Below are 26,206 nucleotides of genomic sequence, written 5' to 3'. Positions count from 1 at the left end.
AGCATCTGCTTGTCCCCCTTTCCGAGTTCAGGTGCCTGTTATTCTGTCATTAGCACGCAGTCAGGAGGCCCAGGGTGGGGAGCCTGCTGCAGTACCCCCTCTACCCCAGGACACATCCCTGTTACTTGAGAAGGGATAGTGGAGACGTGCGATTCGGTTGACACAGATTCGCTGTACTCGCCCAGTTCTTCATTCTGGAACGCACTTCTGCGTAAGGCAGGCTCAGCTGTGGCTAGAAGGCCAGCCAGGGCCTTGCATCTGCAGGACCTGAGCGAGTGGGGGTCTGCTCAGCAGGCCTCCTTGGCTTCCCTTGGCCTCTGGCCCTCACTGACCACATGACCAAGGAGAGCCTGCTGGGGCCAAAGAGAACCTCTTTCCCACCAGCTTGATCTGGGACCCTGTGTGTCTGCGTTTCTCATCATCTGACCCACTGGAAAAGGAAAGGCAGGAGTTTCCATAAGGGAATAAATGGATGCGGAAGGAAACCACCCCCCAACTCCCAGTAAAGGGGGGGGTGTGAGTGTGAGAGAGACTGCAGGCTTCACAATATTGTCTGAGGCAGAGATGCCAAAACTGACCTGGGAAATGGCGCCCCTGCCCTCCACCCCACACCCTCCTATCCTGCAAAGGGTTAGTAAGCACCTACTCAGTGCTTGGCACCTTTCCAGGTTCAGGGACTCAGCAGAGGACAAGGTCAGGTGCTTGCACAGTTGATATTCTAGAGAGGAGACAGGTTGTCCCTGGGTCCATGCTATGCTTAAAACACAGTCACGTGGCCAGGTGTGGTGGCTCATGGTCATGTGGCCAGGTGTGGTGGCTCATGCCTGTAGTCCCAGCACTTTGGGAGGCTGAGGCAGGTAGATCACTTGAGATCAGGAGCTTGAAACCAGCCTGGACAACATGGCGAAACCCCATCTCAACAAAAAATACAAAAATTAGCCAGGTGGTAGAGCGTACCTGTAGTCCCAGCTACTTGGGAGGCTGAGGCAGGAGAATCACTTGAACCCAGGAGACAGAGGTTGCAGTGAGCTGAGCTTACGCCACTGCACTCCAGCCTGGGTGGCAGAATGAGATTGTCTCAAAAAAACAAAAACAAAAACAAAAACCCACAGTGATGTAATCCCTGTGAGCAGATGGATTGGAGTGTGGGGGAAGGCCTCTCTCACTGAGACTGAATGGTGGGAAGGTGCTCGCTCCCAGGACCTGGGGGAGGTATCCCAGGTGGACAGCCCCAGCCAGAGGGTTGTGTTCCAAGGGAAGAAAGAAGGCCACCATGCCTACTGTGAGGGGAAAGCGGGAAAGTCCAGGAGGTGGGGAGAAAGCAGGCAGGCTCCAGCTGCACTCGGCCCCTGAGGACTCTGGGGTTTTTGTCAAGGGCAGTGAGAAGTTGGGAGGGTTTTCAGCAGGAGAGTGAGCGACAAACCCTGGTGTCCATTCTGCCTCCAGCTTGCTGGGCCTGGTGGGCAAGCCCTGCCCCTCTTGATGGGAGCCTGTGCTTCCTCCTCTGTGATGCTGCCCGGGCTTCCTGAACCCAGGAAGACTTTCAAAGGTACTAACAGGCATGAAGAACTTGCCCGTCCCCATTCTTTCAAAGTCAAATAGATAAAATGGGGAATCCCCACTTTGCTGGACTCTCACAGGCTGCTCAGACACTCTGAGTGGTAAATACCATGTATTTGGGGAGTGGTTTCTTTGTTTGGGGTTTGGGTTAAATTAACCTCATAGAGTCCTTAAATAGCCCACAAAGTAGTATATATGGAAAATAGGTATGTGTATGTGAGTGTATGCAAATATAGAATTCATATGCAAGATACATCACCCTATTTCTAATGTGTAAGAAGGAAATAGAAATGTGACTTTTTATTTATTTTATCTTTTTTTTTTTTTTTTTTTAAAAGACAGAGTCTTGCTCTGTTGCCCAGGCTGGAGTGCAGTGGCGTGATCTCAGCTCACTGTAACCTCTGCCACCTGGGTTCAAGCGATTGTCCTGCCTCAGCCTCCTGAGTAGCTGGGATTACAGGCATACACCACCACGCTTGGCTAATTTTTGTATTTTTAGTAGAGATGGGGTTTTGCCATGTTGGCCAGGCTGGTCTTGAACTCCTGACCTCAGGTGATCTGGCCCCATTGGTGCTGGGATTACAGGTGTGAGTCACTGTGCCTGGCCTATTTATCTTTTTGGCCAAGCACATAATGTTGAATTCACTCTCGTTAGATAGGAGTATGATGGGTTGCCACTGTATGGCTTTTGGTTAATAAATATGGAAAACCTAATTAACTCCTTCATAATCCCTCCCATTTCAAAGCCCAGGGCCATGGTGGAGCTGTGGGGGTTCCCCAGGGAGCCCAGCATGGGAACCACAGGAGCAGATGGGCTGTGAGGCCCCTCCAGCTCCCACGCTGTGCAGCAGCAGGGGCAGCTGTGGGCCGAGCACTGCTGAGTCATCTCTCCCTCAGCCTGGTCATGTGTTGGCTGACAAGCCCAGGCTAGTGTGGAGTCCTGGCCTGGGTTATTGGGGAACTGACTTCAGCTCTGGCCCACCAGGGCCCCCAGCCTACTGGGAAGAGGGAATTGCCAGCTATCCACTGCCTGTCCACCCACCTGAGGGTCCCCTGTCTGTTTATAAACCCCAGGAGCCCGCCACCTTAGGGCTTCATATCCTGGGTGTGGGAGTGCTCCCTGGGCGCTCTGGCTTGAGAGCAAGGCCGTAGTCAGCCCCGGGCAGCACTGGGCTGAAGGTGTGCACTGGCACCTTGCTGTCCTGTTGAGCGTGTGACATTTCCTTAAATGCCATGAAGGGGCTGCCTGACCTTCACTTTCTTGCCAGGACCCCCTTTCAGCCTCTTTCTGGGTTATTTATAACAGTGTTTACAGGAAAAAGGGCTTCTCAGCTGAGCCCTGGCCCTGCTCCCTCAGTCTCTCCTGCCAGCCAGGCCAGGAGATGCAGAAATAGAACCTGAGAACATGGACACTGTAGGATCCCAGAGAACACCTCCAGATGGAGTGTGTGGGGCACTTTGTTCTTTTAGGTCTCTGGGACTTTTTTTTTTTTTTGAGACGCAGTTTCGCTCTTGTTGCCCAGGCTCGAGTGCGATGGTGCAATCTTGGCTCCCTGCAACCTCTGCCTCCCCAGTTCAAGTGATTCTCCTGCCTCAGCCTCCCAAGTAGCTGGGATTGCAGGTGCCCACCACCACGCCCAGCTAATTTTTGTATTTTTAGTAGAGATGGGGTTTCACCATATTGGGCAGGCTGGTCTTAAACTCCTGTCCTCAGCTGATCCGCCCACCTCGGCCTCCCAAAGTGCTGAGATTACAGCCATGAGCCACCTCGCCTGGCCGACTTTTTAAAAAAATTGTGTTAAATGGTACCTAACGTAAAATTTACCTTTTTATTTTATTTTATTTTTTTGAGACAGGGTCTCACTGTGTCATCCAGGCTGGAGTAGCTCAGTGGCACAATCACAGCTCACTGCAGCCTCAACCTCCTGGGGTCTGGAGTAGCTCAGTGGCACAATCACAGCTCACTGCAGCCTCAACCTCCTGGGCTCAGGTGACCTCCCACCTCAGACTCCAGAGTAGTTGGGAGGACAGGCACGCGCTACCGTGCCTAATTTTTTTTGTATTTTTTTTTTTTAATAGAGACAGGGTTTTGCCATGTTGCGCAGACTAAAGTTTACCATTTATAAATGTACAAAACAGTGGCATTAAGTACATTCACAGTGCCGTAAAACTATCATCAGTCCAGAACTTTTCTATCCTCCCAAAGCCAGGTACTTTGTCATCCTCCTGACACAGGAGGGTGGCTGACGTGTCCCTAGGCACATCCGGATTTTGAGGAAATCCCACACAACATGGGAAGGAAAGGAAGCACCTGCCAGCTCACGAGCAGGGTGTCAGTGGCCGTCCCTTCAGCTGTGCGACATCAACTAGAAGTCACCCTTTGCTTTCCATCTGACTCAGGACTGGGGTCAGAATTCCAGGGAGTGGGCTGCCAGAGGACATCCTGATTGCAGGAAGAACGAGGAATCCGCCCCAGTCTCTTTCTTAAGAAAAGTCGATGCATTTCATGAACTTCACTCCTTTCATTAGAAATAGGGCAAGTGTTTTGTATACCACCCCTCACCCTGGCAGGCCATTTACCATCTTGGAGGAAGAACTTAATAAGAGCTCCTGGAAAGTTTTTTTTTTTTTGAGATGTAGTTTCACTCTTGTTGCCCAGGATGGAGTACAATGGTGTGATCTTGGCTCATCGCAACGTCTGTCTCCCAAGTTCAAGCACTTCTCCTGCCTCAGCTTCCCAAGTAGCTGGGATTACAGGCATGCACCACCATGCCCGGCTGATTTTGTATTTTTAGTAGAGACAGGGTTTCTCCATGTTGGTTGGGCAGGCTGGTCTTGAACTCCCGACCTCAGGTGATCCACCCGCCTTGGCCTCCCAACATGCTGGGAATACAGGCGTGAGCCACCACACCCGGCCGGAAAGTTTCTTATAAACACTTTACAGTTTTCCTAAACCCCCATCCAAAATACCTCACGAGAGCTGGAACAATTCCACAGCAACTAGGAGGTCATGGGCCCTACCTACTTCAGAGATGTTGAAACTGAGGACCCACTAAATGGCATGACCTGAGACATGGTCCCATTTTAGTCACCTGCACGAACAGCAACTTTCCCCATCTAATGCCACGCAGGTGAGGGCTAAGGTGAGGCAAAGGAGGCATTTGACTCTGGCACAGAATTTAAGGAGATGCCAAAAAACTCAGTCATCAAGATCAATCCTATTTATATTCATGTTTAAAAAATAATTGATGTGAAAATATCCATGCTGATCAAAATATCCAGTTTTAAAACAAAACCAGCAACAGTGACAGGGTCATGTGTAACCCTACAGGAACCTGAGGCAAGAGCAAAAATATCAGCTCTACTGACCTCACCTTTACTGAGAATTTTGGTATTTTGTTAATCTTGGGTAGATATTTTGCATTCATTTGTAATTTGCATTAAAATATGATCTACCTTGATGACTGAGTATTTTGGTGTCTAAGGCACCCTAATTCCAGCCCTGGCTCCACCTTCTAAAATCTGTGTAACTGCTGTTAACAGATGACCTCTGCCTTCAGGTCCCCAGGCCCTGGGGTCCTCGGATGCCAGGCAGGAACTTTCACTCCTGAGAGTCAAGAGAGCAGCTGAGGGTGGCATTTGATCCCTGCAGTCTATTTTTGTGCCTGCCCTTCAGCAACTGATAAAATGTTGCTCTCGGTAGAGCTGATGTGTTGAAATGGTGAGTGTTGATGTCAGGTGGTTTGTGTGATCATATATCTTCATTCTTGACCTCGCAGAGGGGCCTGGAACCAGGAAAGAAATGGAGCTCTCAGTGGTTTTGCCCCCACAGACTTTGACAGAACCTGAAATTGTTATCTGGTGACTGCGGCTGCCAGGAAATTTGGTCTTGTCTCGGGGTTGTATGGAAAAATGCACATGTTGCACTCTCTTGTTTTTGTGCACGGCCCTATACCCTTTACAAGACACTCATTTTGTTTCTTGAACACCCTTTATTGAGCACCTACTATGGGCCAGGCATTATGCCAGGCATTTGGGATACAGTGAGCAACAAGACGGGTGCAGACACAGCCCCTGCTCATGTGGAGCTACCACTTGCGGGAGGCAGCAGGAAACAAGTAGATAAATTAATAATGCGGGTCGTTCTGGAGATGGATGGTGGTGACGGCTGCAAAGCAATGTGGGTGTATTTAATGCCATTGAACTGCACACTTACAAATGTTTAAAATGGGCCAGGCGTGGCGGCTCATGCCTGTCATCCCAGCACTTTGGGAGACCAAAGCAGGAGGATTGCTTAAGCCCAGGAGTTTGAGGCTAGCCTGGACAACATAGAAGAACCCCCGTCTCTACCATAAATAAATCAACAAGCAAGCTGGGAATGGTGGTGTGCACCTGTAGCCCTAGCTACTACTCAGGAGGCTAAGGTGGAAGGATTGCTTGAGCCTGGGAAGTCAAGGCTGCAATGAGCCATGGTCATGTTACTGCACTCCAGCCTGGTTGACAGAGTAAGGTCCTGCACCAAAAAAAAAAAAAGTTTAAACTAATAAATTTCATGTCATTTATATTTACTGCAATTTAAAATAAAAGGGGACGGGGAATAGCAAAGAATGGTAAGTGCTAATCGAGGGAATTCCAGCAGGGTGCTGGGTAGACCAGAGACAGGATGGCCATTTATTTAGGGTGCAGTGATCAGGGAGGCCCATCTCGGGAGGGACGTTCAACCTGGGATGAGGATAGAAAGAAGGAAGCCGCTATGGGAGATGTAGCAGAGATAAGGCGTTCCAGGCTGAGGAAGCCTCCAGCGCAGAGGCCCTGGGGTGGAAACTCAAGTTGCACAACTTCCAGGAGGGAGGCTGGTCTCGAGATGCGCAGAGGGCAAGCAACTCAGTGTAACTAGCGCGTTATGAGCCAGGGCCAACTCTGCCTCAGCAAAGCCTAACAACATGTACCTTACCTCATTTTGCAGTTTAGCAAGTGCTTTCCTGCCACTCTCCTTTGAATTCAAGAGGCCCTTGAGTTCAAGTGCATAAAATTGACTGCGAGTGCAGCCAGACACAATGTGTATATCACCCTGCCCTAAAACACCTTATGCTGAATATACTTCAACCTTATTGTTTACAAACAAAATAAAATGCTGCCTTCCTAGGCCCGGGGCAGGCTTGTACCTGCTGATAGACCGCCCTCCTGAGAGGTGTCGGGATCCATGCTGCCGAAGGTGGGGTGGGGGGCCTAGCCGACCTCAGTGCTGGAGGAGGGGAATCTGAACTCTGCACAGCCAGGCCATCCAGGAGCCACCCCAACCCAGGTAATCCCACCCAGCACAGCAACGAGACACTTTGCAGATCTTCAGTGGATAAGGGGCTGCTTACAGGCAACAGAAGTGGGAAAGGAGATGACTGTAAGGTAACACCTGCCCAGGAGACTGCCTGTTCTTTCTTTCCCTTGCTATTTAAAGAGATATGGACCTAACGCAGAACTTTCGGTGGCTGGGCCACAGATGTTGAGGAAGTGGCCTTTCATTCTGGAAACTGGTCTGGACGGGTCACACGGGAGATCCCACTTTGTATTCCGGCCCTGTCAGGAGCTGGCTGTGTGGATCTTGGGTGACTCCCTGTTCCTTCTTTCTTAGCCTCAGTGCCCTCACCTGCAAGATGAGAGATTTGTCTCTAAAAATGTTACTCCAGACCCTTCCGGTGCATAAAACCCTGGTTCTGTGTTATGGTAGTCCATCATAAGGCTTTATTTCCTGCGCCACGGAGGCCAGAGTCTGTGTACAGTAATCACCTTCTTATCTGATGAGAGTGGGAACTACAGCTGGGAGGTGCAGGGAGGCTGCAGAGGGGAATTCCTAGGAAGAAGTCAGATAAAGCCCAGAACTGTGAAACACATGCCTACATTGTCTTTTAGTGAAGCCACATGACATGTGCATTCATTTTTGCCAGTCTTTTGCCATAGGACTGTTTGTGGTGCCAGCACTGAAACTCCAAGTCATCTTTCCTGAGTAGATGACACCCACAGTGCCAGTTTCTAGTTTCAGGATGCATTCAGTTGGATCAAGAACACTGACTCTTGTCAAGCTGTCTGAGTGCCGAATCTTTGATTCTTGCAAATTTCTCCTAATCCTTTTTTTTTTCTTTTTTTTTTTTTTTTTGGAGACAAGAGTCTTGCCCTGTCGCCAGGCTGGAGTGCAGTGGCACAATCTAGGCTCATTGCAACCTCAGCCTCCTGGGTCCAAGTGAGTAGCCTGCCTCAGTCTCTCGAGTAGCTGGGACTACAGGTGTGCACCGCCATGCCCAGCTAATTTATTTTTTAAAAAATATTTTTGGTAGAGACAGGGTTTAACCATGTTGGCCGGGATGGTCTCGATCTCCTAACCTCATGATCCGCCCACCTTCACCTCCCAAAGTCCTGGGATTATAGGCGTGAGCCACTGCACCCAGCCCCTAATCTTTTACCATGATCTCACTCAAATGAAATTTGATGACAATGTTGTTTGTTTGCTTTTTTAGCAACTCGACTTTATTGAATCCTTCCACAGCCTTTAACTTAGTTTTCATTGAAATCTCTTTTTTTGTACTGATATTTTATGTTTATGGACCAGTTAATGAAATTTTGTAATTACAATATCAAGTGGGTTTGGGAAGAAACAACTGAATCTTAGTAAATAAATAACTCAGCGGATGGGAGCAGACCAGCTGAGGCTCTGGGGCGCCTTGGGCATTAGTAAAGGGTGTTATTACAGGAGAAGGTGGGGAGTGTTGGTTAGCCTGGTTGGTTGGTTTGTTAGCGGAGCCCCTTTTATTCCAAAGTCCTGAGATGGCCTGGATGCGATTAGCTTTGACTGCACGTAGTGGAAAACTCCCCCCATATGACAAGAAGTTTTGAGTTGAGCCCTCACTCAGATCCTGAGATAGGTGTCCCAGGGCAGTGTCAGGGACCACAGCTTTCTCCATCCTGTTGCCCTGCCTACCAAGCAGAGCTGCCTTCCCAGGTCCCTGGAGACTGGGCTTCCTGGTTGGCTGGGTCTGGCCCAGCTTTGGAGCTCAGTTCTGAGCACTGGGCCCCCATCTTCTCTGGGCTGGAAGATCCACTCTTGCCAGAACTGGTGACCTTCTCTCGGGTCGCTTTACGCCAAACCCTGACTAGGCACCTACTTGGGTAAGGCTTGAAGCCTGATTGTAAAAAGCTGAGAATCACCGAGGTTGAGTTCTGCAAGCCTGAAGCCAGATGCTTCTGCACAGAAAGAACCTTGGATGCTGGGTTGAGATCTTTAGGCCTTAAATGTTTTGGTGGGAGGCCCTTCCAATGGTCTAGTTTATGTCTGAGTTTAGGATGTTCTGTTCTTCTAAGCTGGGCTCAGAGCCCCTCTGTTTTGTCCCCTTATTTTGTCTGGAGTGTAACTTTGTGTTTATGGCTTTGAGTCTTATTTCAGATGATGCTGTATTTCTGTGGGGACTAAGATAAACTACTCTCCCCATTGTTCTCCTGGAAGCTTCTTTAGGAGATTTGTATTAGTTTGGAAGACATGGGAAGATTGTTTTTTTTTTCCTAATGTAAGAGAGTTGAATTAGTTATCACTTTTTCATTGATGGGTGGTAGAAACTCCAACTGGCATGTAATCTAGAGAGGGAGTATGTTCGCTCACAAAACTGTGGAGCACGGGGAATGTCTGCCTTCAGGCGCAGCTGAATCCAAGTGTTTCAGTTATTTCATTGGGAATCTATCTGTCAGTTTCTTGGCTCTGCCCTCCCTGCTCTGGCTTCTTTCTCAGGCAGGCCCTTTGCAGGTAATGGCCAAGAGGGCTGCCAGCCTATCTAGAATGGAATCCAGCCAGCTCAGCCCCCTTTCCAAATGCTCCTGCAGTTTTCTGGTATTTGCTCTGACCCACCCAATCCAACCAGTTGTTGTGGCTGCAGGATAAAGCACTGTAACCTCTACCTCCCGGGTTCAAGAGATTCTCCTGCCTCAGCCTCCCTAGTAGCTGGGACTACAGGCATGCGCCACTATGCTCAGCGAATTTTTGTATTTTTGGTAGAATTTAGCTATTTTTTCTCTTTTTGTGTTTTAGTTTCACCATGTTGGCCAGGCTGGTCTCAAACTCCTGACCTCGTGATCCACCCGCCTCGGCCTCCCAAAGTGCTAGAATTACAGGTGTGAGCCACAGCACCTGGCAGGATAAAGCACTTTAATTGGCCCAGCTGTGCTTCCCTCGTCTGCTTGCCGATAAGGGAAGAGCAGCTTCCTGGGGGAAATTCAGTGGGCTTCCACCCGTTAGGAAGGGAATGAGTGAGAGGCAGGCCAAATAACAGGGGTGTGAGAAGGAACAAAACATTTATAAAGTGAAATGGCTTTGTGGGGCTTCATGGGTATTTCCCACACTTCCTTCCTAGAAGGTAAGTAGAGGCACAGAGTCATAGTGTAGACTAGGCCCGTTCTAATCAATTAGTAACAGCTGCTGAGCCTCCATGCTGAGAAGGCTTGGGGCTCAGCAGGATGTCAGGCTGGGATCAGGTAGTGGCATCCGCCACGGAAAGAGGGAATGGTGAGGCCAGTGTTTACTGCTCTAGCAGATCTCACTGCAGATCTGCATTCCTGACAGCAGTTTAAAAAGAATAACTTGCCTCAGATCATCAAATATAACTTCTTGTCAGTGAAGGAGGCACCAAGCTGGCAGTTGGGCAGGACTTAGGATATCCAAGATGGCATTCACAGGAGGGCAGTGTAGCTGGGTGGGGCCCAAACTCCTGCCATCCCAGGCCAGCCTGTAGAGAGCCAGCATGGTCTGGCTGGCAGGGCAAGATCATTCCCCCAACAGAAATCACGAGCCATGTTGACACTGGGATTAGGTGGCTGGTCAAAGGTGATGGAAAAGAATTGAGTGAGCCAGCAGGTTTAGAACTGAGGATATGGGTCGGAGATGAGTTCCTGAAGCATTCACCCTCCTAGAGCCCCGGTGTTCCCATCAGTCAAATGGGAATGCTAACCACTGGCCATCCCCTGCATCTTGGGAGGGTACTGATGAGACCACAGCTGTGAATGTCACTTGGGAACTAGAAAGTGCCATATCTGTGTCTCAGTCTGTTTCTGCTTCTGTAACGACATGCCATAAACTGGGTGACTTATAAACAACTGAACTTTATTGCTCACAGTTCTGGAGGCTGGGAAGCCAAAGATCAAGGCGCTGGCAGATTTTGTATCTGGCGAGGACCCATTTCCTGGTTCACAGATGGCAGCTTCTTGTATTCTCACAGGGTGCGAGGGGCAACCGAGCTTACTTGGGTCTGTTTTAGAAGGGTATGCATCCCATTCGTGACCTCATCACCTCCCAGAGGCCTCTCCTCACCGCCTCACCGTGGGGGTTAGGATTTCAACATAAATTTGGGGGAATCACAAACATTCAGACCATGGCAATCTGTGACCACGACTCACGAGTGTCTGATCCATGCCATGTTCCCAGTCTCCGGTACTTTATCTTTGTAAGAACCCTGGGAGGCAGGGTTGTTTTTATTATCCCCATTTTGTCAACAGAAACCGAGGTGGCAAAAAAAGCTAATGTATGTCCCGATCTGAAAGGATCAGTGTTAACAGCAAAGCCAGGGCCCTTTGGCCCGCCTTGTCTAGACTTCCTTCCATTTTAAGACGAGGGGTGGCTGCAGTGACAGCTTGGGTTCTGGGTCCATCAGTACTCATTATACGTCCTTCATTGGGTCACCTCCCCACTCTGGTCCTCATTGCCCCCTCTGGAAAAGAGAACATAAAGCCTTCTTTCTGCACTTTGTCTCCCCTCTGGAAAGTCATTCACACATCCATTCCTTTATTTGTTTATGAAATGCTGAGTTCTGCCTGTTTCCCCAAAGCCTATGTGGATCTCAGAAACTTGATAAGTACAGAATTATATCAGATGCTTGAGCAGTGGTGTCCAGGGGGCTTATCTGGCTTTATGGTCTCTTTTCCAGAGGGGGCAGTGAGGACCAGAGTGGGGAGGTGACCCAATGAAGGACGTATAATGAGTACTGATGGACCCAGAACCCAAGCTGTCACTGCAGCCACCCCTCGCACTTCCTTCCACTCAGTAGTTCTGAGAATCTGCTCTGGCCCAGGCACTAAGCTAGGCCATTTGCTGATTATAGCCAGAAAAGTAGAGCCGCCAATTTTTCCTGAAGATGCATTCTTTCTTAAGCAGGGAATCAATTTCCAGCAAGATACACAAGCTTCCAATGAAGCCACTTATGTGAGTCTAGATGAAACCCCATTAATCCACAGCCAGGGTCATTTATCTCCCTGGCTTGGGGCAGCCACAATCCTTTCAGATAAAAGGTATGGTGTTGCTGGAGAAGGGGGCCCCAGGGCAGGGGCGTGAGCAGGCATGGTGAGGGGCCAGAGAGGCCGTGCACACGAGCCTGCTATTCGGTGTGTTTGGTCCCAGGCCTGTCCTCGCTCAGCCACAAACTTGCCGTATGACTTGGGCCATTCCCAACCCTTGCCCAAAGCTCCATTTTCCCATCTGCAAATGGGAATGAGTAATCTTGAGTGTTCCTTCTCACTTTCAGAAGGAGGATGATGGATGAGGGTCTTGGTTTCAGAGGGAGAGGAGAGACTTGGGTTTGAATCCCAGCTTCACCTTTTTGGGACCCGGGATATTATGGGTTGAATTGTATCCTCCCAAAAAAGGTAGGCTGAAGTCCTAAACCCCCAGTGCCTCAGAATGTGACCTCCTTGGAGCCAGGGGCTTCACAGAGATAATCAAGTTAAAATGAGGTCATTAGGGTGGGCCCTCATCCAGTATGGCTAGTGTCCTTATCAAAAGGGGGAATTTGGGCACAGAGACAGACATGCATAGAAGGAAGAAAATATGAAAAAAACAAGGAGAAAATGGTCATCTACAAGCCAAGGAGAAAGGCCTGGAATATATCCTCAGAAGGAACCATTCCTGCACACGCCTTATGCTGTGGTCTTTTTTTACGGAAGGCCTAGCAATCTAATTTATTACTTATTTATTTATATACTATTTGTTTGTTTATTTGAGACCGAGTCTTGCTCTGCCACCCAGACTGGAGTGCAGTGGCACGATCTCGGCTCACTGCAACCTTTGCCATCTGGGTTCAAGTAATTCTTGTGCCTCAGCCTCCCGAGTAGCTGGGATTACAGGCGCCCGCCATCACACCCAATTTTTGTGTTTTTAGTAGAAATGGGGTTTCACCCTGTTGGCCAGGCTGGTCTCAAACTCCTGACCTCAAGTGACCTGCCTGCCTCAGCCTCCCAAAGTGCTGGGATTACAGGCATGAGCCATTGTGCCTGGCCCTAGCAACCAAATTTAAATGACCTGACGTGGGGACAGTGCTAGGTTGATTTATGACTGATGAGAGCATGCATAGAAGGCACTTAGTGTGGCCCTTGGCATCTGGTAAGGGCTCCATAATAGCAGTGACTGTTAGTTTGTGTTGCAGCCTCTCAGCTCCACTGGCAGGGCCTGTGGAAGGCTCCCGAGGCAGGACAAGAAGGCCTTAATTCAGACCTTTCAAAAAGAACTGGGCCACTTGAGGCACCCCTTCAAAAGCCTCTCTAAATATGGAGATGGCCAGAGAAATCACTATTAATGCAGTGCTTAATGGTTTTTAGCTAGAGAGTGGTCTTAGGCCTAATTGACAAGGCCGTGAAGCTGAGGTTTCTTTGTTTTTATGTGCCGGGTACACTTTCAATATGTTGAGCAGCTATGGGCAATCAATAAGTGCAGTCATCACAGCCATTTGATGGGCATTTTGTAAGTGAGATGGTATGGTTTCAAGGGAAGGACACGGACCAGATGTCCCTGAGCAAATCCATTATCCTCCTTGGGTCCCAGTTTCCATATCTGCAAAGTGAAGGAGATGGACCAGCTAGGTTGGGAGTTCTTAAGCTAGCTCTGTGAAGTTCTAAAAGTTAAGTGTACATTTCGTACGCATACTTGCATCTTAGGGGAAAAAATGTCCATAGCTTTTGTCTGGTTTTTGAAGGGACCTTTGCCTCCCAAATTGTTCACCATGACTTACCTGGACAACTACTCAGAGCATCGGGTTCCTGTCTAGTCTGGGATTCTGGGACTCTGGTTCTAAAGCTGTTTCTAAGAAGCAAGCTCTATAGAGGTGGCTGCTCTGAGTTACTGGAGAGAGGGAGATCTGGAACATAGAACGCACCGAGACCTTATTCTTGGGGGCTTTGCTGGCCTGGGAGGCCCCAGCTGCCTAGCAATCTGTGTCTTTGCTTTTGGCCCTCCCTTCCGTCCCACAGCCCCTAGATAGTGTCCGAGAGGTACCTCCTCAGCCTACTGCCTGTCCCCTCCTGGATGGCTACAACAGCTGTTAAACCATCTCCCTGCTTCTATGCCGGTCCTACCCTATCACACTTGGAGTAAAACCCAAATCCTTTCCAATCCCCACGTGATCCAGCCTTCACCAGCCTTTCTAATGTCATCTTTTCCCATTTCCTCCATCCCGCACCCCTGCTCACCAAGCTGCAGCCTCACTGACCTCAGCGCCTTGTGCCTTGGTCTCAGTCCCCACTGGGGTCTTTGCCTCTGACGGTCCCTCTGCCTGCAATGCTCCTCCCACCTCTTCCACTGCCTGGCTTCTCCTTTAAGAAGTTTTTCCTGACATTCCATCTAATTTAGATTCTGGGCCGGGCACAGTGGCTGACACCTGTAATCCCAGCACTTTGTGGGACTGAGGTGGGATGAGACAAGCCTGGGCTACATAGCGAGATCCCTGTCCCCATAAAAAATTGAAAAAGAAAAATTAGCCGAGTATGGTGGTGCATGCCTGTAGTCCCAGCTACTCAGGAGGCTGAGGTGGGAGGACTGCTTGAGCTTAGGAAGTTGAGGCTGCAGTGAGTCATGATCAAGCCATGTTGTATTCCAGCTTGGGCAACAGAGCAGCAGGAGCCTGTCTCTGAAAAAAAAAAAAAAAAAAAAAAAAGGTGGAAAAAAGATTTTGCTTCTTGTTAGCTTCCATCAGTGCACCTTGTTTGTTTTCTCCTTCATAGCGCTAACTCAGTCTAGAATGAAATATTTATGTGTTTTCTTCCACCACTAAGATGTCAACTCATGGAGGAAGGAGCTGAGTCTTATATATCACAGTGCCTGGCTCATAGTAGCATTGAACATGCCTACTAGAATGGCTAAAATAAAGTGACTGACAATACCAAGTGTTGGAAAGGGCGCAGAAGAATTGAACTCCTACAACTGATGGGAGTGTACCAAGTGCGTGCTCTCTCACGGTGGAAAACAATTTTTTGTGTATATAAACTTACATACACACTTACCATATGACCCAACAGTTTCATTCCTAGGTATTTACCCAAAAGAAGTAAAGACATATGTCCAAACAAGACTCGTACGCAAGTATTGCGGACTTACCAGAAATGGCCCAAAACAGGAAACAAACCAGTTACCCATGTAGAACAGGACCATGGCTGCATCCCCACGGTCTGCTTGGGCATGAAGGAGATAGAAATTTCCAAGAGGCAGCTGAGAGAATCCACCTGAGTTCCCGAAGCAGGGGCAGCCACTGAGTACTGGTGATTTGTAGCTGGGGAGCATGACAATTGGGCTTGTGGGGAGGAGGGTACCTGGGGGACCCAGAGATTGAGGAAGCCCCTGTATTTCTCTCATCTTCAGATTCCCAATCAGGTTGAGAAGCATTCTGCTCTTCTCTGGAGAGTCACGATGTAGAATCACATGTTTTGTTTGTGTGATTATTTGTTTAATGTCATCCTTCCTCACTCACCATCACAGCGCCTGGCTCAGCGTGACTGGGCTGTCAATATTGAGGATTGTGGAATACGTGTGGATTGGAGAAAGAACGGGCAGGTGGTGGGCAGGGTGGTGGGGCCGTGTTCCCGGAGACAGACTTGCTGGGAACCTTGCTGCCTGCCTGAGAGCAGGGAACCAACCGCTTGAGAGGACCTGGGCCCGGTGCCGCCTGTGTAGGCAGGATTCTTGCAAAACACCAATTAAGACATTTGACCCAAATTTGGATAAAAGCCTTTTTCCTGTGTCAAGTTGAGCTAATAATATACATTTATTCATAATTTATGAGGCCTAGTAAGTGGGAACAATTAAGGAAAAGGTCTGGGGAAAACCTGTTTCTCTTAAGTGTCACATATGCCTCTTTTTGTTCTTCGAGACAGTTCCTGCTCCTGTCTGCCTGCCATGAAACACCATTGTTTTATTATTATTATTTGTTGTATTATTCTTAGCTGACATTTATTGAGCAGTTACTAGGCCAGGCTATAACGACATTGCCTCTTTCAATCTTAACATATAAAGCAGATATTGCTGTTGTCCACATTTTACAGATGAAGGGACTTCCCCAAAGTCCACAGCTGGTGAATGGGGATCTCATCTCAGTTCTGCCAGGCCCCACGGCCAACAGAACGTTACCAAGCTGTTCTGTTTCTGTGTCGGCCCCCCAGTTCAGGCTATTTCTGAATCTGTAGGGCAGCTCTTCTCTTGGTAACTGTTAAACTTGAGAGACCAGGGTGAGGAATTGATTGCCTTCTGATTCAGTAGCTCTGAGATTAGGCCTTCGAATTTATATTATTTCCAACATACCAGGTTTCCAGGTGCTTCTGGTGCTGCCCGTCTGGGGACTACACTTTGAGAACCACTGATTCAGGCAATGCTGTTATCAGAGTCACCTGTGACTCCCTTCTTCCCCACCCACTGCTGTAAGGTGGGTTTATGACCTTCTAGATCTTTTCCTGTGTGTCTGCATACATGCTATCCTATATAAAGAAATGTGTAGCTTGATTTTCATTTTCTTTACACATGTAGGGTTATATTCTACATGCTGATATTCTACAACTTTGTTTTTTATTTAATGTGTCTTGGGGAACACATAGATCTTCCTCATTCTTTTCAACAGCACTGTAGTAGTTCATGATATGGGTGTGTTTTGGGGGGTGGTTTTTTTTTTTTGAGATAGTTTCCATCTGTCACTCCAGGCTGAAGTGTAATGGCATAATCTCTGCTCACTGCAACCTCTACCTCCTAGGCTCAAGTGATTCTCATGACTCAATCTCCCAAGTAAGTGTGATTACAGGTGTGCGCCATGCTAATTTGTGTATTTTTAGTAATGACAGGGTTTTGCCACGTTGGCCAGGCTGGTCTTGAACTCCTGGCCTCAAATGATCTGCCCATCTCAGCCTCCCAAAGTGTTGGGATTACAGGCATGAGCCACAATCACCGACTCATGATATGGTGTTTTATGGCTTTATTTACATATTGTCTACTGATTGGTGCTGTTCCATCATATATTATATCATATATGTAATTTTTGACATTAAAATTTTATATTTTAATGTCAAAATATATTTATATATTTTGACAATATAAAATTTATATTGTCAAAATTTATATTATATTTTGACAATATAATATTTATATATTTAATTTTGACATTAAAATTTTATATTCCTATAAAATCCCTGCGAACATGGTTGAGTGCTTCTCTAGAACCTAGTAGTCACACAATAGTGTCAGTCATTATTGCTGTTCTTTGTTTCATTATTAATATAGAGGAATTGTTAGCTTCAGGAAGTCCAATTATAAGTGGGGATATATATGTAAAGGAGTAGCTCCTCTATTTACAGGCTCTAGTAAAGTTTTCAACAAAACAGTTCTGGTAAGAGGACAGAGATATATGTGGGCAGGGCCTTGAGGGATGCGTAGGAGCGCAGAGGAGAGAGCAGCAGTGGGGTTTGTACTTTGGGGCCTAGCTTAGCTACCAGAAGATTCAACCATTGCGAGGGGTGGAGCTGATCTTTCCATTTCTTGATCATTTGGCCAAATCGGGCTGTGGCCACAGGTCCAGATTGGCTGCGTCATGAGTGAGAGAGCCCCTGCCTGGGTCCTGCTAGGCTCAGCTCTGATCCACCTCTTTCCTTCCTGTCTCCTCAGGGTGGAGGGTCCGGGGAGGAGCAACTCTACGCTGACTTTCCAGAACTCGACCTCTCCCAGCTGGATGCCAGTGACTTTGACTCGGCTACCTGCTTCGGGGAGCTGCAGTGGTGCCCAGAGAACTCAGAGACTGAACCCAACCAGTACAGCCCCGATGACTCCGAGCTCTTCCAGGTATGCCCTCTCCAGTTCTCCCCTCTTCCCACGCTGCCAGGCCTCTCTGCCCTCAAAATCCCAGCTGTGCCCTGCTCCGCCTTCTCCTGCACTTGCTCATGCAGAGAAGTCCCCTCACCCACCAAAGCTGTTGGGCCCAGTTTCTTGTGCTGGATCGGCCCCTGATTTGGCGCAGCTCACATGCTTCACCCGGCCCTTGCTGTATCGACTCTGGAAAGTGAAGGCGAGATGCACTCTCTAGGCCTGCCGGGCAGAACCAAGCCCCTTTGTGTGCCACAGGGGTCCAAGTCCTCTGTTCCCTACATTATCTTATCAAATCCTCCTCCCCACCCTGCAAGACAGGTTACAGTATTTTCCCATTTTACAGATAAGGAAAATGAGGCTTAGAAAGTTAAGTCACGTGCTTAGGGCAATTAACCTAGTCAGTAGCTGAACTGGATTCAAACCCAGTCTTCTTGCTTCCAGAGCCAGGACTTTATGACCATGATGAAACCATAATGAGGTGACGAGCATTTATTGAGCAACTGTTCTGTGGGAGGGCTGTCCCTGCTTGTGTATATTAATTCATTTAAATTTCTTAACAACTCTCAGTTGTAAATACAATTATCTCCCTTTTTCAGTTGGAGCCTAGAGGTTCTTTAGTAAGAGGCAGTGCCAAGAACCACTATGCATGTGCCTCTCCCAGCCCTGTGTGCTCGAGCACCCACCCTCAGGGGCATGTAATGGCTGGCATTTCCTGTAAGAAGGCCTTTTACAGAATAATATGATGTGTGGGGTTTGCTTCAGAAGAAAGCAAGCTCTGCATGGATTTGCATGTGTGGGTGGGCGTGTGCGGCAGAGGGTAATAGATGAAATTAGATTGCCTGTGTTGAGCTGGGTAATGGACACATTCAGATTCACGATACTTTTCTTGGAATTTTCTCCCTTATAAAGATTGGGGGCAGAAGCCAGAGCTCCCTGCGTGTATCTGGCAATATAATAATAACAATAGTAACATAGTGTGTGCCGAACACCAACATGGTATGCCCCAAGTGTCCTTTCCGAGGGATTTGATCATCCTTCTAGAAAGGTTTATCGAGCCCCCTACGTGTCAGGCACTGGGTTCATCAGAGGACTTTACAGTCTGCAAACATGTGAACAAACAGTAGTCACTTGTGATAAGGCAAAAAAGGAACTAGAGAAGGGACTGCAGACCAAGTGGTCGGGAAAGGCCTCTCTGAGGTAGATAAGCTATACGTTGTGTGCTCCTAATAATTGGTTTTATAGACAAGGGAAAGGAAGCTCAGGAAGGTTGAGTAACTCATCCAGGGTCACACAGCTAGTAAGGATCCAGGCAAAGACTGTAATCTAGGAACATATACCCCTCACCACTACACTGAACCCCTTTGCCAGCCCTGTGAGGAATTAGCAGGACCAAACTGTAGTTCTGGCGCCAACCAGAGACCTCCATTTTCTTGCCTGGACAATGGGGACAATTCCTTTGCTATATTGCACCTTTCCTCTTAGGGGCCAACTTCCAGAAAATGCTTTTAGGTTGCAGAGAGCTCGTGAGTAAAAGGGGTTTGGATGCTCCCTGGAGACCATCCCCACCCCAGACCGTATAGGCCCCCCACCTACTCAGAGAATGGCCAGACCCACTAGCAAGCCTCTGACACGGTCCTGCTCATGCTCTCAGACACAAGTAAGCTTGGTGCGGCCCCAGCCCTGCAAGGAAGGCAGTTCTCACAGCTGGCCAAGCTCTCCTTCCCAGCCTCTTTCCCCTTCGTGGGCTGCACACTAGGCTAGCGCTATCCATTGCTCACCGACGCACCCTCTGTGCGTGTGACTGCAGCCTGAATGTGGGCTGTGTCTGCATTGCGCATTCTTGTATTCCCAGGGCTCTGCACAGTGCCTGGCACTTTGTCAGGGCTTAATAGTCATCCACTGAATACATCCTTCGACACCAGCTCCATGTTGCCTCCTCCTAAGGCAGTTGGTCACTCAGTCCCTTTCATGGGCTCCCATCTCGTGCACTCATGTGTGTCCTTTAGACTGCAAGGTCTTTGGGGACAAACAATGCTTTATTAATCTCTGGGGCCCTTGCACATGGTAAAGACTCAATTCATAGGTGTTGACTGAAAGAACTGATTGAACTGACCCATTCCAAAAACCTTGCGCTGGGATCTAGGAGCCATAGGTTCTAGTCCTCCTTCTGGCACTGACTTGGACAGTTTCTTCATGGAACCAATGGGAATCACGGAATCTTGCTGCCGGTGCCAAGCTCTGACACCATTGTTATGGGAACAAACTGGGAGAGTAGAGAACAAGCTACTTTGCAAGGGTTGACACCTCCTCAGGGACAGGGACGTTGCCTTCCATTTCTCTGTGTGTACCAGAGTCCTTGGGGCTGGGGCACGACAGGCCCTTAGTAAATACCGCTAGAGTAGGGCAGGTGTTTGGTTGTTTTGCAACAATTTGCCAAGTGTCCTTGTGTCCTTGGATGAGCAGCTCCCTTTGGTTTGGCCTCAGTTTCCCCATGGGAAGAATGAGGAAGGAACATGGACAAGTCAATCTGCAGTTGAGGCTGCAGGAGGAGAGTCACTGGGTCTGGACCTACTCCCAGAAAAATGGAAGGGGGGTGGCCAATTTCCTGGGTTTCTTGAACCTCAGTTTAAGCCCCCTTGGATAGCAGAGATCTCTGAATATTCTTTCTGCCCTGGTAGCCTACATTCTGTTCTGTGACATTTCTTCAGGCCACTCTAGGTCCTCAAAATGAAGCCTTTTCCCTCAGATTTCTTGAAGGCTCCTTTTCCTCCTGCTTGAGATCAGCTCAGGAAGACTGGGGGTGGGGCTGAGTCTATTAATATCCCTTCCTCAGCTGATTAACTCTCCATTAATTTGCACTCTGTTTCTATGCTGAGCAGGGAGAGCCGAGCTAATGGGCCTGGGGAAGAGGAGAGGGGTGGCTCAGCTCCCTGGGATGGATGACTGGAGGCAACAGTGGCCAGCATGGGCAGGGATGGCCGCTCCTCCCAGCCCAGCTCAGGGCCTCCAGCCCCTCCTGGCTGTTTCAGAGGGGTGAGGTGGGGAGGGGTGGCGAAAAGGGGAGACTTTTTGCTTTTACCCAACTTGATGGGTACTTCTTGAGGTCCTTGCCATGTTGGACGCATTTCAGCACCGTGGCTGGCACTCAGTAAGTCAGTGTTGGCTTTCTTAAGTCCCGGGTTCTAGTCCTTAGTCTTACCCCTGACTCACTATGTGACCTTGAAAAGTCTCTTTCCTGGGGCTTACTTTATTCCTCTCCTGCCACCATCCCCCCAAAAAATAATGGCAGATAGGTTTCCTTGTGAACACCAGCTGTGACTGATTGGCAGTTGTCACCTGAAGCCGCCCTGCATCAGGAAAATTGCTGGCATGGAAGGAATCAGCAGTTAGCAATACAGGGGAGCAGTAGCATGTGCACCATGGGTTTGAAATCTCTCTTCACTACGTGATTTCCTGAGAGCCCTTCCAGTGCTGATATTTGTGATAATTCACAATATCTCTGGGCCCTTGGTACTCTCCCTGGGAAAGAGTGAGAATTCTCAGTTCATGGAGTGCTGATGATGTCATCCTTGAATCACTTCCCTCTAGAATCTGGTCTTTGAGACACTGAACTTAGTCTCCCGCCATTGTTCATTGTTTGGTTCATTCATTCTTTCATTCAGTAAATTTGCCGTGGTGCCTCCCATGTTCCAGGCATTGAGTTTAGGGACCTGAACACTCTACAAAGTGCTCTCATTACTGCTTCCAGACTTGGCCTTCTGGGAGCCCAGGGAGGGAGGCTGGCCAGGGATCATGTCTTCCCATTTCACAGGAAAAGGGGCAAGGCATAGAGGAGGGAAATGACTTGCCTAAGATCACCGTTTTGATGTCAGAACCCCAAGAATGGTCGTTGATCCCCAAGTTCCAGGATCTTAACTCCCCATCAGGCTGGTTCTGAGAACACAGGGTTGGGAGTCTGGCCTGAGGGTTGAAGTAGACTTGTGGGTAGAGGGTGGGGGCAGCCAATTAGCCCCCCTGCATTCTAAAGCCAGAGTCCTTGGGCCCTGATCTATCCTCTGGCCTCCGTCCCCAGGGCCTGGGTCAGGCCCAACCAAAATCTTCTTTTGACCTTTCTTTTATTCTGAGCTCTGTTCTAAAAATTACAAATGTGTTTGTTCTCTCCCTGTGTCCCCCCTTCGAACTACTCAGCTGCTGCTCCGGCTGTAAGGGCTGGAACAGATTTAGTGCAGCCAAAAGGCCGTCACGAGATGTGTATTTCAGATGAACTTCCTGAAGAAAGGATAAACAGCCTGACCTGGGATGGGAAAGAGTGCTGGAGGAGGCCTCATGTGACAGAATGTGCCTTCTGCCACAACAGCCTGGGGACCAGGCCTTACTAAATGAGGCACTTGGTGTCTCACCTAGAAGCCACATGCTCTCCGTGCCAGGCCTCTGGGCGTGGGGACCCGTGGGCTGGGGGTGTGAACGCTGACCTTCTTTATGGTTCATCTGTGCATGGGGCACTCTTGCTGTCCAAGTCCTGGCTCTGGACTTGATTTGCTATGTGACCCCTGACAAATTGAGCTTCCAGGAGCCTCTGTGTCCTCAACTGCAAAATGGAGATCAGAATCGTGTGCCCCTGGGCAGGTTTGCTGTGAGGTCTCCCTGAGCCTGTCAGAGCCTTTCTGCTCCTCTCTTCAGCCAAGCGCTGTGCACCTGACCTTTGATTGGGGTTTCCCTCTTCCTGGGTCTTCTCTCCTTAACGCTTTACCTGGCTGGTATCTTTCAAGACTACCTTTAAGTATCAGCTGCTCAGAGAAGGCATCTGGGACCACGTTCAATAGCCTGTAAGTCCTCACCACATTCTTTTCCTCCATCATGGCTTCCTTTTATTTTCTTCCTAGCCTTTCTCACGCTCTGAAAGGATCTTGTTTGTTTGTTAGTTTCGCCCCATCCTCCGCTGGAGGGTAAGCTCCATGGGGGCGGGGCATGTCAGAATCCATGTGCTGTTTATCACCAGCATCCAGCATGAAGCCAGGCACAGCATAGCCATGGGGCAGGGGAAGGAAGGGAGCAAAGAGCACAGAGGGCAATTACTGCCACCACCATCATTGTCATCGTCATGGCAGGAATCGTGTAGCAGCAGCAGCACTAGCAGTGGTGGTGGTGGTAGTCACGGTCATCACAGTAGCAAGTGATTATTTGGTGCCAGGCACCATTTTCTAAGCATCTTACCTATGTTAACTCCTCTAGTCCTCAGCAGTAACCTTAGGAAATGTGTGCTGTGTGTCATCCCACTTGATAGATGAGAAACTAACGGGCCTAAGGACCCACAGTTGGTAAGTGTGGAATCTGTGGTCCAGCCCCAGCTCCAGAGCCCAAGTGTCTAATCGCCATACTTGCCACCTCCCCATGAGTGAATGAGGAGAGTAAGCTCTGGGAATCCACAGAGAAGTGATAGCTGCCTCATCACTGCTGTAGTTATTATTGCCATGGTTGAACCCTGGAGCTTCCGGCCTTCACACTTCCTGGACCTCAGGGTCCGAGGGGCTGCAGTGGGCTGCTCCTACCAGTGTGGTAGGCCAGGCTCTGTCCTTGATGGGGGAGGCAGGCATCACTCAAGTGGACAGTCCTGTGCCCAGGTCACACACTGATAAGCAGCAGAGCCAAGACTGGAACTCCCAGGCAGGGCTCTTTCCATTATCACCTGCTGCCTGCTCATAAAATTCTGGGATTCTTAGAGTCAATAACACATTTATTGGGCATCTGCTATGCCAGGAAGACTGAGCAGCTCTGCTAGGGGAGGGCAGAGGGGAGGGTATGGCAGGAGGGTGATGGTGGCCTAGCCGGCTGGGCAGAACTGGTGTCCACCGTGGAGACTGAGTCCAAGGTGGTGACTAACCATCTCCCCATCTGCCTTTCTGGTCCTTCCACCCTCCTCGCTCCAGATTGACAGTGAGAATGAGGCCCTCCTGGCAGAGCTCACCAAGACCCTGGATGACATCCCTGAAGATGACGTGGGTCTGGCTGCCTTCTCAGCCCTGGATGGTGGAGATGCTCTATCATGCACCTCAGCTTCGCCTGCCCCAACGTCTGCGCCCCCTAGCCCTGCCCAGGAGAAGCCCATGGCCCCAACCCCTGAGGTGGACGAGCTCTCACTGGTGAGAACCTATTTCCAGCAGAAGTGATGGTTGCAGCCTGGGATTAGGTGTCTGGTTGTCAGGGCATGGGGTGCAGAGCAATCCACTCCAGCTCTGCAGGGGACCCCATGCATCACCGGCAGTATGGATCACAGCAGAGAGCCCGGGCTGAAGGTGGGAGGCCCTCTGGGCTTAACCTTTCCCACCTAGATAGAGGAACTAACCACAGAGCCTTCACCTGCATTCTGTATGCTTTTTGGTATTTTAGGGATTGACCTAGTTATGTGTTAAATCCTTGAAATTATATACAAAACATTTTCCTGAAGATTGCGCACATGATAAAATTCCAGATAGTAAAAATGGACAGTTAAAAGCAAAACTTCCTTAGCCCTCTCTCTGTTGCTTTTTCCTGTCCCAGAGGTAACCGTGGTTACTGATCTGTTATGTGACTTTCCTCTTCTACCTTTTAAAAGGTTTTCCTACAAAAGGGTGTCTACATTAGACATGGCTCTGCACCTTGCGTTCGTGGTTAACTGTGTGTCTTAGAAGCTCTTCCAGATGAGCGTGTAGAGCTCTGTTTCATTCTTTTTGTTGGCAGTGTAATGTTCCTTGGTAGGGATGGAGTGGTTCCCCCGTTAGGAATTTATGTTGTTTCACCTCCTTCCTCGTTACAAGCAGTGTCGCAGTAACTGTTCTTATACAGGCCTTTGTGACATGTAAGTGAACAAATTCTCAGAAATGAAATTCCTGGATCTGTGGATCTGTGATTTTCCAGTTTAAGCAGATACTTCCAGATTGCCCTCCAAAGAGGTTGGACTGGTTTTCACTTCCACCAGCAGAAGTTAAATGCTGTGCAAGTGTGTGTGGAATGTGGAAATGTGCACATGGAATAGCAGCTTTCTAGGGAGAAGATCTCAGCTTTTATCAGATTTTCAAAGGAGTCTGCAACTCAGAAGTTACTGGAAGCAGTAGCTCTCAATCCAGGCTGAGACCACCCAAAGCCAAGCTGTCCTGGAGTGAGAAGTCCAGCTTTGCTCAGCCTGTCTTGGGCTCCTCCCTTCAGTGCTGTGTCTCCTGGAGACTGGCAGGACTCAGCTAGAAAATTAAAACCCAGGGCGGGTGTGGTGGCTGACACCTGTAATCCCAGCACTTTTCAAGGTGGAGGTGGGTGGATCATGAGGTCAGGAGTTCGAGCCAGCCTAGCCAACATGTTGAAACCCTGTCTCTACTAAAGATACAAAAAAAAAATTAGCTGGGCACGGTGGCAGGTGCCTGTAATACTCGGGAGGCTGAGGCAAGAGAATCGCTTGAACCCGGGAGGTGGAGGTTGCAGTGAGCTGAGATCGCACCACTGCACTCTAGCCTGGGTGACAGAGCGAGACTCCGTCTCAGAAAAATTAAAAAAAGAAAAGAAAAGAAAAGAAAATCAGAGCCTGTTGGAGCTGGGAGGGCTCTAAGGTCATGGGGAGTTTGAGCTAAAAAGGCCCTTGGTGACCCTCAAGCCCAACTTTGAGAAAACTGTGGCCCAGAGTGGGTAGGGTATCTCCACTGGTCACACAGCAAGTCAGTGTGCCAGCAAAGACTAGAACTCAGGTATTCACTCCTAGTCCAGGACACTTTCACTTCCCTCCCACTGCATCAAGTTCTCCAAAGCAGCATGAAGCACCCACCATGCCGGGCACAGAATATGTTCAGTCCCACATTATAGCTCCTCCTGAGAGGGGGTCCTGCTTCCTTTCAGACTACAATCAAAGTGCCTAGGGTCGAATCCCAGTCTTGCCATTTAGTACTTGTATGTCTGTTAGGCATACATGCTGAACCTCTCTAAGACTCAGCTGTCTGATCTATAAAGTAGGGTTAATCATAGTGCCTATGTCAAAGGCTATTAAGAGGAATACAGCAGATGATACACATAAAGCACTTAGAACAGTGCCTGGCACATAGAGTTGCTCAGAAAATGTGAACTAAGTAATACTTCTGGTACAGCCATTAGTAGTAACAAGCATTGGAGTGCTATTTCTGCACAGGGCCTTTGGAGAGGGACCCAACCTTAAAGAGGCAAAGCGCGACCCCTGCTGGTCAAAGGTTGTTTCCCTCCCATGCCTTAGATTACCTTCATTCCCCCCATGCTTACTGAGTGCCTCTGTTTCAGGCATTGTGCAAGGCACCCAGGAGACCTAGAAAGGCCCTGAGGGGCCGGGCACAGTGGCTCATACCTGTATTCCCGACACTTTGGGAGGCTGAGTGGGAGGATCCCTTGAAGCCAGGAATTTGAGACCAGCCTGGGAAACATAGCAAGATCCATCTCTACAAAAATTGTTTTAAAATTAGCACGGTATGGTGGCGCGTGTCTGTAGTCCCAGCTACTCTGGAGGCTGCGGTAGGAGGATTGCCT

General features: G+C 49.0%; 1 protein-coding gene across 4 annotated transcripts in view; it reads left to right on the top strand.

Annotated features, from left to right (window-relative positions):
* PPARGC1B (PPARG coactivator 1 beta) overlaps positions 1-26,206 on the top strand; it is a 118,749-nt gene that overhangs the window by 72,268 nt on the left and 20,275 nt on the right. For 3 of the 4 annotated variants that reach the window (XR_004260433.1, XM_032250256.1, XM_032250255.1), the window contains exons 2-3: positions 17,495-17,668; positions 23,620-23,832. Coding sequence is in view for 3 of the 4 variants with exons in the window: in XM_032250256.1 (XP_032106147.1) it covers positions 17,495-17,668; positions 23,620-23,832 (387 nt within the window). In the remaining variant the exon portion in view is untranslated. The remainder of the gene's footprint in view (positions 1-17,494; positions 17,669-23,619; positions 23,833-26,206) is intronic. The other variant, XM_032250258.1, reaches the window with a different exon arrangement.

This window comes from Sapajus apella, unplaced genomic scaffold (assembly GCF_009761245.1).
Source record: "Sapajus apella isolate SASKATOON/1434 unplaced genomic scaffold, GSC_monkey_1.0 scaffold71, whole genome shotgun sequence".
Lineage (NCBI taxonomy): Eukaryota > Metazoa > Chordata > Mammalia > Primates > Cebidae > Sapajus > Sapajus apella.
Note: the sequence above shows the minus strand (reverse complement) of the source record. Positions and strands in the feature narration are given on the sequence as shown.